The 12394-nt window shown below is 39.6% G+C and overlaps 1 protein-coding gene across 1 annotated transcript in view; it reads right to left on the bottom strand.

The window, feature by feature from the left end:
* The window catches only part of Wdr81 (WD repeat domain 81), a 523698-nt gene that overhangs the window by 442934 nt on the left and 68370 nt on the right, over positions 1 to 12394 (bottom strand). Inside the window, exon 8 of the mRNA XM_080282279.1 lies at positions 6039 to 6153. Coding sequence (XP_080138405.1) covers positions 6039 to 6153 — 115 coding nt within the window. The remainder of the gene's footprint in view (positions 1 to 6038; positions 6154 to 12394) is intronic.

Genomic DNA, 12394 nt, shown 5'->3' with positions numbered 1-12394 from the left:
TGGTAGTGACCTATACTAGAGTTTGTAAAGTAACAGTGATTACGTCAAGTAAAGGAAGGAGCACACCACCGACCACTACAAACATATAGCTTCTGACTGTCTAATGTTACATACTGACTGGATACAACTGTCAAAATGATAAACTGATGATTACAGACCTCACTGTCATATGAACATATTACTATTTTATAGTACTCTACGTTCAGATCGTGGTGAATAAATAACTATACTATAAACTAAAATACCATGTAATGTGTTTTAATTCGTTCTCATAACAAACCCATTATTTCCCAAGGTAAATGGATGATGGAAGAGTGGTTGAGACAATGCGAGTAGGCCCTTGAATGTGGGGAGGGTGGCGGGTAGACGAATGAATGGGAATGAGGGAGGGGAGGGGGGAGAGGCTGAACCTAGGGGTGCGGCGGTGCCATTTCTACCAACCTGCTCGTCAAGCCGGTCGCTTGATATCTGCTGGAGACTGTACATATAGGCAGGGCTTTTTTGTTTCTTTGTATGTTTTTTTGCATGATTTTCTTAGTGTTCTGCATTAATTTGCATATTCCTATGTGTGTTTTGATGTTTATGCCAGAATGGCCAGAAAACACTACCAAAATAAGCAGAGGCACTGTACAAATAGCTTAGGTACAGGTAGGAGATTGGGTATGGGTAGGGGTTGGGTATAGCAGAGGGATGTTGTTCAATATCCGCACATCGGCACTACCCGGACATGCCTTTGGCTCTATTATGTCAGATAATTGAAGCGTTACTGTACTGAACAACCATGGGGACATCACACAACCTTGTCACACGCCCACATCGACTGTGTACCATTCACTTAGATGCCCATTTACCCTTACACATGCCTCACTACCATCATAAAAGCTCTTAACAGCATCTAGTAGCTTACCATCTGCACCATACATACACAAAACCTTCCACAATCCACCTATGTCCACTTTGTCGTGTACACTCAACCCCCTGCTATCGTGCACACATCAAATGCACAACCATACATGCTATCATGCACCCCAAGACCACTATCACGTGTCGAGTTTAAAGACAGGCTAAACGAAACTTATTCACATGGCACTTCATACAAGGTTTGCCGAGGATACGATGGTTAACCCTTTAACCGCAGGCTTGTTGTGCTTTTTCTTGTGGCTCCAGCGGGCACATTCACGCTCTGACAGACTCTCTAAAAATATTTGCCAAAAATCAGTTATTAGTCCTAGAATATTAAAATCACATATGCTTATGGCACATACCTTCAGCTTTCTCCTGGGGTGTTTGTTGAGCCTTCGTCAAGTACCGTAGGACTTGTGGAGACCTCTGAAGCTGGGTAACAAGGTCTCCACTTTACACTTCCCGACAACCCGTAATATGATTACCACAGCCTGATATTATCACTAGAAACACTATTCTATGATTCTCAAGTAGTTTGGAATCCATACTATAAAAAAAAAAAAAAAAAAAAAAAAAAAAAAAACACTGTAAAAGCAATGAAAATCACGAGGGCATATGACCTTCCCACTTGCGCTAGTTCGCTGCTGGTGTTCTGTCATTTATTATTCATAAAAACACTCACACTTTATATTTCTATTACTATATAACACTTATAGATATCTACATTCTCTATCCATAAGTTTCCTTCAGTAATAGTAGTTTATTGTCACTGTAGGCATTCAGTTTCTTTCAGTAAAATACGTAGCATTCACTTTCTCGTCCTGTATACTAGCATTGAGAGTGAATGTCACTTTCACCTTCACTCTCATAACTCATAGTATTCATACATGCTAGAGTGAAACTTTCACTTTCATTACTCCTAGTGTATATACTCGTATTCTTATAATACTACTCATTTACATTTCTGTTTACGTTCTCTATTCTATTTACGTTATTTACATTTCTATTTTATTTACACTGTGTTATGCACTGTCACTTTAGGTAACTTATAAAACTATTTTCCACTGTTCACTTATATTTACATTCATTGCTTTCACTTGCTGTTTACACATTATTTACACATTATTTACAATTCCACTTGCACTGTTTTACTCAATAGAAAGATCGTAGTCACTCTTTATCAATTGTCAGCCCTTTACCTCTTTCCACACGAGGTTTAGCAGGGGGTAAAGGTCACAGGGCCCATTGCATGGGGCTAAAAAGCGGCGGGGAGTTAGCACGAGCGAATCAGACGTACATTCACTTTGAAAGACGACAGTGAACTGATAGTGGTGGCCTCCTGCCGTCTGGCTAGGGTGAGTGCAATACTACCAACTTCAGCCTTGTGAGACCTGCTAATATATAGCAATGAAATGATTGGCAGGAAACCAAGACAATACATAAATTAAATTAGGTAGTTCCAGGTGAATGTAAATATCACTTAGGCTTCTCCCTTCCTTTCTTATATATATTTTTATTACGAAAATAGATTATACGGCATATTTCATGGGGAAATAAACAGCGAAAATTAGCGAACGAGTGCACGTGAGGTGTTGTCAGGTGATAATTAGCCAATTTTTGGTGTATGGCACTATCACTTACCTTATTTCTTTCTTGTATACTGTATATTTGGTATAAGAATAGGGCATAAGGCTTATTTCAATGGATGGAATCAGTGAAAAATTCCAGGGAAGATTTACTTAGCGTAGCACGGCCGGGCAGGCAAGGGGATAGGGTAATGGAGGGGAGGTAGGGAGGGGAGTCAAGAACGGGGAGAAATGGCTAAATTGTCAACAATGGATGGGAGTACAGATGAGATTAGGAGTGCTGACTAGTGTTGGACATTGGCAGTACTGATAGATGATACAAGCCACCACTTCAAAGCCCAGGCGAATTCAAAATAACACAAAATCACAAAAGTGACGCTCCGCGGTATGTTCCCTTGCTCCCAAGCATCACAAAAGTGACGCCCTGCGGTTAAGGGGTTAATCGGAACGGTAACATGGTAAAATTGCCGACGATACCAAGGGCATTTGGAATACATCTGAACGGATTCCTGCCAAGGATACGACGGGCAAAACAGTGTGAACAAAACCCATTCGACTCAAAAGAATATATCGTACTACAGCATTGAAATTTTACCCTAACACTGAATACTTATTAATACTGTATTTTAGAATAAATATCAATCGTTTTGAAACCCTTATAAAGAGTTAATATTTCTTATGCCAAAAAAACTGTGATGTCGATAAAGTAATCATGTGTTTACAACTAAGACGGGGCTCTGACGACAGTGTGAGGAACGTGTGTTTTGTTCCACTTAAATGTTCCTCAGCCATTCCTGATATAAGGTACCATGTGATACTTACCTTAGCTGTGGACACTAAAGAAATGGAGACAGCCAAAGAGATTTGGCGGCAACTAAGCCACTCCCAAGCCTCGGAACCCATCAAACCACCCAAGCCTTAATCCTTATAAAAGTTTGATGGCCTTTTATGTTGTTTATTTATTCATTATACTGTTATTATTAATATAATAATGCTTTATTTCATGTTGGAGGAGAGATTGGCAGGAAATCGCAGGCATAAAGTGGTTAAAAGTTAGAAAAATGGGCCACTGAAAAACCAATTAGAAATTTTCCCATTGATTGTTCAGTTCAGCTATCGCGTATTCAGCTATCACGCGCGTTTGCTGTGACCAATTAGGCGGGATAGCAGGGGCTTGAGTGTACTTTTTCCAGATCCATAAATGCCATAAACACCTTATAATCCTTCTCACAAGCCTTCTCCACTATCTCTCTCAATGCAAATATTTGATTCCCACATGAAACTGCTATTTTGAATTTCCCAGTAACCAGGAAATAAACTCTGCATGAACCCTGCCAACTGAAGGCACTGCTCTACCCACCCACCCAGCCAAAGTGGTCACATGATGCCAGGAATTACCCCTGCGCACTTCGGTACCATATGTCTGGTGTGGTCATAGTCACTCCTACATATAATCCATTTTCTCCTGAGGGCACCACACAACACATGATGTGCGTACATGGGAGGTTGCATCCATGCATGTGTGCGTGTGGGAGGGTGCATCCATGCATGTGTGCATGCATATGTGTGTGTGGGGGGTCTTTTTTTTTTTTATTCTTTATATTGTACAAGTTAAGAGGGTATAGCCTGGGACATGTGTCATGAGGTGCTTAGACAAAGTGTTCATCTTCATTCTTCAGCCTTTGAGCCTGTGGTGAGTTATTCACTCATTATCTTGGAATACAAGGCCACTGCATCAGGCATGCTACATATTACTCCTAGGTGTTACCCCACCTGTGCTATAGTACAGTGACTTCACTTTACAGGTAGTTAGTAACAATCTCGTGACATAGAAGTTTATTTCGGGTGGCAGCAAGCTGGACAGTGATTTGAGAAAGACTGGCTGCTGACTGACAAGTACAACTAAAAAAGTAAGCAATCTTGGCTCCCTCCAAAGAATTAGGCTTCAAGCCTTTCCCCTTACTTTAAGCAAACACTGAACATTGAGGATATGTACCAGTAAGGCTTAACATTCCTGCCATGACGTTGCTGACATCATAGTACTGAAAAGGTTAAATGCCCATTGAAACCCCTCTGGGTGAATGTAATGGTAATAAGGTTTTTTACCCTTTATATATATTTTAAGGTATTTGGAGCTGATTTAGGAAAGATTTTTTTTTGTTTTCTGTCTGAACATAGAAATGTCAAGGCTTCAACAAGTGTTAGTAAACTCAGTTAACAATGTAGAAAAAAGGGTAGAAAGAGGAAGAAAAGTTGGTAGCAAAGTTTTTACCAAGATGCCAGGTGTTGGATGTAAGAGTGGGATATGTGAGGTAGAATACTGGGAGAGGGAAGGAAGAACAGTGGAATGTGGGAGGTTGAATACTATGTTGTGCTGTGGGAAGCAGGACACTGATTGTGGAAGGTAGCACAGTGTGGTGTGTGAGGTAACACAGTGTCGTGTGTAAGGCTGGACAGTGTCTTGTGGGAGATAGGATTGTGTGGTGCAGGATGTTGTTGTTACTCTTCTTGCTTAACCTTGGCCTGCCTGACCATGCAGACCTACTGACTGCAGATAAGCAACCATTCCTATAGGGCTGTTCTATACTGTAGATTTCCTTCACCACTGATGTTGAGTTTATCTTAATGTTGCATGTGCTTTGTGGTGCTCCATTAAGTGTGCTGTGTTGTGTTGCCTCCTCTACACATGAGGAATGTAATTTGTGATTCCAACCAAACCAAATTTAATCCAATACCTTTGAAGGGCTGAGTGGTATCCTGATCTAACCCCAGTTAGGTGAACTCAATCAGCTCTATTTAAGGCCATCTCTGATATCTCTGATGGGTGCAAATCAGAAGGAGGGAGGGGCTTGTAGTATAATGTTCTAATCAAAGCATTGTATTGCCCTATGCATGAAGTATGTACAGTACATACCAGTAGGCATTCTTCACTGTAAGTGTAGGAATGTATGGAGGTGTAATGTTGTTGTGGAGGGTCTGATAATATTTGTGTGCTGATGGTTTTATGTGCCTAGCTGTACTGTGTATTTTGTGGATCTGTCAAATGATGACAGGGGTGTTATATGTTAGCACAGGCTGCCATGTGGAACTGTGTGCCTCTAATACCAATATATCCTCAAATAGGGAGGACTTCAGTTTCAGAGTGTAAGTGGGCTATGGGAGTGGTTCAGCCAGAGATGATCCATAAAGTATTGTTCTGCATGATCTGCTCATATCCAGCAGACTGGATATGAGCATGGTCCCTAAATGTGATTAGTCAAGGAATGCATTGTCTCTTTATGTCTTGTTACTGGGTCCTTGAAGACATAGGCTTTAGCCAAAAAAGAAAAAAACATAATAATAAAAAAATGCAGGTTATTATGAGAGAGAGAGAGAGAGAGAGAGAGAGAGAGAGAGAGAGAGAGAGAGGAATTCTGATCAGGTTATATTAAGACCAAAAAACGATTAAAGCAACATTTTTACTTTTCATGGTCAAATAATAACTCATGTCTGTGTAATTATTGTATGATTATCAACAATGATAATATGCAAAGTTAAAGAATACATTACCTCAATGGAATGATCCTGCAGCCATAAAGTCGATGTAATACCTCCCTCAGCACTGTATTATGTCCTTCAGTTCCAACCTGGACCCCACCCTTCCACTGCACTGCAACACCATGCTCTGTCCAACATTAAAGCACTTCTTTTAACACAAAACCACATTATGTGCATTAAGGCTAAAGGACAACATTGCAACTACAGTGAAATGCTCCTTGTCCAGCATCCTGGAAACAAGGATTGGTTGGAAAATAGATTTGACTGCCAGGTCATTAACCCATTCAGCCCAAGGTGCAGTGGCATAGCCAGGTCTCTACAATATGAGGGTTTGGCACTCCAGATCGGGGACCTATGAAGCCCATTATGTCTGGCAACTCAATCTGAAATTAATTTCACAGCTGTACTGTTATATAGTCAAAAGGTGCCTAGTACACAAGATAAGTGAGAACACAATCTTTAAAACTTACAAGTAAAAGTTGCAGGCTATGTATGAAGAAAAACAATGTATTTATTAAATTATTTGGCTGAACAGAGACTTGAGGAATGAGATAATAATGTGATGCAGTATACCAAAATATCACAAAATCTTATGATGATCTCAAAACAAAATACTTACAGCATTTAACAAAATTAAATGAAAAATTTAATATAGATGTCATCATCATCATATAATCCAGTGTTCCCCCATGAGATGCATAGGAGCCCGGGCATAGGCAAGTTGGTCCTGACATTTAAGATGAGAGTGACCAGCCTCAATCATCCCTGAGTGACCTTACTTGATCAATAAACCCCATCCATCCCTTGGATATAAACCTGCACCAGCTCAATCCAACTGGAGCATGTTAATTACCCACTAGACCACTAGGTGCCATAATCTGGTAATATGGTTACCACCCTGAGTAGTAAATAGTTTCCTGGTGTACAGGAAACCATCTGGCATGTCGCTCAGTGCAGAGTCACCCATAGGCTGAAGGAAGAGGAAAGAATAAAGGAAAGAAAGACAGAAGTGGAAGGAGGGAAAGAAGAAAGGAAGAGAGGAAAGGGCAATCACTCGAGAGCAGCACTACATCAAAGAAAGAATAAAGGAAAGAAAGACAGAAGTGGACGGAAGGAAAGAAGGAAGAGAGGAAAGGGCAATCAACCGAGAGCAGCACTACATCAAGTTGGATGGTGAGCGCCCCCACCTACCACTAATAACACATATGTAACAAAGAGAAAAATTCATTTTGTCTTCAAATATGTGTCTTATAGGTAATTATGGGGCACATATGTGAGGAGTCTTAGAGGTAAGTATGGGGTACATATGTGTGGAAAAGTATGCCTATCATGTAGGATCAGGATTCTGAATGCTTCAGTGGTGAATGTATGAATATATAGACCATTTCACTGCACATGCTGTAGGTTACCAGTAGTCCTCTCATCTTATTCAGAATTTTTTAGGACTAAAGAGATTACTTCTGCACACTTACAAGCTTCAGTTGTTTACCTTTTTATTGGTGCCAGCTGTAGGGCAGCAAATATAGGCAAAACAAAAAGATATCACTGCCACCCTTTTAATCAGTTAGAATTCACAGTCCTTGGTGATAGCAGCAATAACACGGACCTTTCCATTATGGACGCACTGTGCAGTATCAGTTTAAGTCTGCAGGCAGTGACATGTGTTTCTGTGACCTGTTTTGCTTCCCACATTAGGTGTGTTTAACAGTGTTTGTACTTATTATTTTAATAGTTTTTTTACGTATTTTAGTCCTATCCCCTACACTGTCTAGGGCGCAGAAAACAGTTATAGCCCATAGAGACCAACATATTTTAGTTATTCTTCATCCTTTTAGTATGTTTTATTTTTTCTTTTATGTATCAACTCAGGTTCTGACCATGGCATTTTAATGGACTTCAGTAGAATACTTTCAAGTTTTAGCATAATGATAAATCGTCACGAGACAAAATCTTTTTACTCTGTATGTTTTTCACATTTTAGATAGGGCTCTGAAGATGGAATTTAAAAATTCTGATATGTCAGCCAATAAAGATACTAACTTTGCCATGATGTTTGTGTTCTGCCTGGTGATCCTGTTCTGAATAAGGAAGATATTTATCACATACCAAACTGATATAAACTGAGACCTGACAGTATAAAAGAAATTGCACAGTTATTTGAAAAATCAATTATACAAACTGAATCTATTCATATTAGCTGTGGCCTAACTTCATACGGTAATGAAAGAAAAGCATTCGGGAGCCGAATGCTAATCGCCCACCAGATTATGCTGTTGACCAAGTCCAAGATATTGGCCATATCTTGATACCCTCAAGGTTTCACATTGATAGCTGAAGCCGCTCATGACATATAGTGGTGCTAAAGGCAGGCGATAAAAATCAGCTGACCTTTGGCAGCCATTCTGGTGACCTTGACCTTGACCCCAAGTGCCCATTTTTAAACTCATCCAAAATTTTGGCCATATCTTGAAACCCTAAAGGTTTCATGTTGATAGCTCAGGCTGTTCATGAGATATAATGGTGCTAAAGGTGAATGATAAAAACTAGTTGACCTTTGGCAGCCATTTTGGTGACCTTGACGTTGATCCTGAGTGCCCATTTTCGAACTCAGCAAAGATTTGGGCCGTATCTTGATACCCTGAAGGTTTCATGTTGATAGCTCAAGCCGTTCATGAGATATAATGGTAACAGATACACACAAACACACACACACACAAACACACACACACACAGAGGCAGGCAAAAACATTACTGCTCTACCTCATAAGACAGACGATAAATATTATTTCCTTAAGAACCATCAGTTCTAGTCTCCTCATTTACACAAGATGGGCGTAGGATAAATGAATCACTCAGCAATGTGCGAGAGAGCGAAGCTTCAGAACTCTAATCATTGCAACAAACAAACCAGTGCTCTAGAAGGGAGAAACAGGGACAAGAGGTGAACTTTGGCAATTAACCTGCAGTCTGTTAGTAGACTTTTTATATTCTCCCTTTCCCTTTATTAGTGCTCACATCTGTACATCAACTAATTTAAATTTTGCATAAAACATGACTGACATGACCAAGCATCATGGGAGTGAAACATCAAAGGTCAGTGCTGCCAAAAAAACATATATTAATTATAACAATGGCATTAGTAATAATAATAATTAGACCCCTGTTACTATGGACTAACTAGGGGAAAGCAGGTCTGTCAATGCCATTGGTCCCTCATATCTCACGATACCCCCCTTGAGGTGAGATTTCAAGCACATGTTTGAAAATATGTGAGTACAATAGCATATTCTAATACTAAAAATATAAACTATATCCATTTGACACTAACCTGCCCCATAATTTTGCCCTTTTCCAGCTTATTTCATATCCTTGTTCTAGCACTTCTTCAAGAGTAGTACAATATTACTATACTATACTCTGTTGTTACAACTCAGCAATCATGATGGGAAGAGGCAATTTCAGGCCAGGCTGGAGTACAAACAAAAGCAAACACATGTACTGTGAGCCACAGTGCCCCATTTAATGGATACTGTTTGTTATAGCTGACGAAAGGTTGGTCAGCTTAGTGGCGTCTGTTAAATCCAATATACCAATATCCCGTTATCCGGCACATAGATAACAGGAGCTTCAATAAGACTGAACACAAGAAAAAAGGGAACATTCCCTCAATCCAAACAATCTGCATGTCTGTCACTCCACCAGTCCGACACCCCGCCTCTCCAGTTTGATACCTCACTTCTCCTGGTCCTGCCGTCCTCCCTCCATCCCCTCTTTTCTCCCCCCTCCCTGTCCTTCCTCTATCCCTCAACACACTCAGCACTGCCAGGCATGTCTCCCTCCCTGTCCCCCTGCCTTCCCCCACCCCTGGTTGTCTCCTCCTCCATCCCCCCGCCCTCCCCAACCCCTACTTGTCTCCCGTGTGTGTGTGTGTGTGCTCTTACCTACCTAATTGTTCTTACCTAATTGTATCTTTACAGGAATGAGTCAAGCTCGTACTGTCCCGTGTCTTAAACCATATTTATCGTACATATCCTTAAATTTGTGAATTGTTTTGGCACACTATATTTCATTCGGTAGTGCATTCCATTGATCAATTGCTCTGTTTGGGAAACTGAATTTCCTTCCGTCTTTATCACCTCTCTTCTTTTGCAGTTTTTTGCAGTGTCCTCTTGCTGATGCTTCTCCTTATGTTAAGTAATCATTTATGTCTATTTTCTCCTTTCCTGATATGCACTTATATAGCATTATCATGTCACCTCTTTTCCTTCTCTCCTGTAGTGTTGGTAGATTCAGTTTATTTAGTCTTTCTTCGTAGCTTAGGTCACTTAAGCTTGGTATCCATCTTGTAGCGGGCCTTTGAACATTTTCAATCTTGTCTATATGCTTTTTGAGATGAGGACTCCAGACTACTGATGCATATTCCAGGGTTGGTCTAATGAATGATGTTATTATCCTTCTTAGCATGTCTTCATTTATGTATGTGAATGCTATTCTCATATTTGCAAGCAGTGTATACATGTTCCGTACCTTCTCGCTGATGTGGTCAGCCGGAGATAGTCTGTTATTGATAATCACACCTAGGTCTTTCTCTCTTTCTGATGTGTATAGGGTTTTATTTCCTAACTTATAATCCCAATCAGGTCTTTTTCCACTTTTACCAAACTTGATTACATGACACTTGTCCACATTGAATTCCATTTGCCATGTGCTACTCCATTCATGAAGTTTATTTAATTCTTCTTGTAGCTCCATACAAGAGTCTGTGCTAGTAATTCTCCTTTGTATTTTTGCATCATCTGCAAACATATTCAGATAGCTCTCATTTCCAGTGTTACTGTTTATATCATTTATATACACTAAAAACATGATTGGTGCCAGCACCGAACCCTGTGGTTCTCCACTAGTCACTTCTTTCCACGATGAGTAGTTTCCTCTTAGTACTGTCCTCATTTCTCTTTTTATGAGAAAGTCTTGCATCCAACAAAACAGTTTGCCTCGAATTCCTCCTTGATGGTACAGTTTCCATAAAAGTCTTTGGTGTGGTACTGTGTCAAAAGCTTTCTTGAAATCTAAATAGATACTGTCCACCCATACTTCCCTTTCCTGTATTGTGTTTGTTACTCTGTCATAGTAGCTCAACAGATTAGTAACACATGATTTTCCTTTTCTGAAACCAAACTGTCTTTCTGTTATCATACTGTGTTCTTCTAGATGCTTTACCCAAGCTTTTCTTATAAGTTTTTCTAGTACCTTGCTTACAACACTGGTCAGTGATACTGGTCGGTAGTTAAGAGGATTTTGTCTATTTCCTTTCTTGAATAAGGGGACTATATTTGCTTTTTTCCAAATATCAGGTAGTTTCCCTTGACTCAAGGATTTCTTGAAAATTAAAAATAATGGTTTACTTAACTCCTTTGCACATTCTTGTAATACCCAACATGAAATTTCATCAGGAGCACTTGCTTTTCCTCTGTCTAATCTACTTAACTCCTCCTGTATTACTTTTTCTGCTATTTGTATATCCGGTAGTATGTGTGGACATGCGTGTTCCACATAGTCCCTCTCAAAATTTTTTTCTTCTGTAAAAACTAATTGGAAATTCTCATTTAGCGCTTCACAAATATCGTTCTCTTCTGTATAAGTGATTCCCTCGTCCGTAATGGATTGTATTATATCTTTTACTTTGGTTTTGCTTCTGATATAGCTGTAAAACAGCTTTGGTTGATCACTACTTTTATTTATTATATCCTCCTCAAACTGTTTTTGGGCTTCCCTCCTTATTCTTGTATAGTTGTTTCTTGCCTGTTTGTAATTATTATACGCCCTTTCACTATTGTGTCTTCTGTATCTATTCCACAACAAATCTCTTCTTTCTTTTGATTTTTTACATTCTGTATTGAACCATTTCTGTATTTTCTTATCTGCTTCTTTGTGCTGTGGGATGTACTTCTGGACTCCTATTTCATAAAATTCACAGAATTTTTTATATACAGCATTTAAATCTTGTCCTCTAAGCTCATTTTCCCAATCAACTTCTAAGAAATACTTCTTTAGGTCTTGATAATTTCCCTTTTTATAGTTCAGGCTCTTTTTGTAACTGTCATTGCTGTTTACTATGTCATATGCTATCCTGAAGTTATAATTTAGTACTGCATAATCGCTTTTGCCGAGTGGAGGGTGATATATTAAACTGTCAATGTCATTTTCTTGCCTAGTAAATATTAGATCTAGCACTGAAGGTACATCAAGTCCTCTTTTTCTGGTGGTTTCCCTCACATGTTGCGTTAAGAAAAACTCTTGTACGAGATCCAGGAGCTTTTGGTCCCAACAGCTTTCTTGGCTATTTATATCTAGAGTATTCCAATTTA

This window comes from Coenobita brevimanus, chromosome 93 (genome assembly GCF_032717465.1).
Source record: "Coenobita brevimanus isolate Jiangsu-jjx chromosome 93, ASM3271746v2, whole genome shotgun sequence".
Taxonomy (NCBI): domain Eukaryota; kingdom Metazoa; phylum Arthropoda; class Malacostraca; order Decapoda; family Coenobitidae; genus Coenobita; species Coenobita brevimanus.
This window is presented reverse-complemented; position numbering and strand designations above follow the sequence as displayed.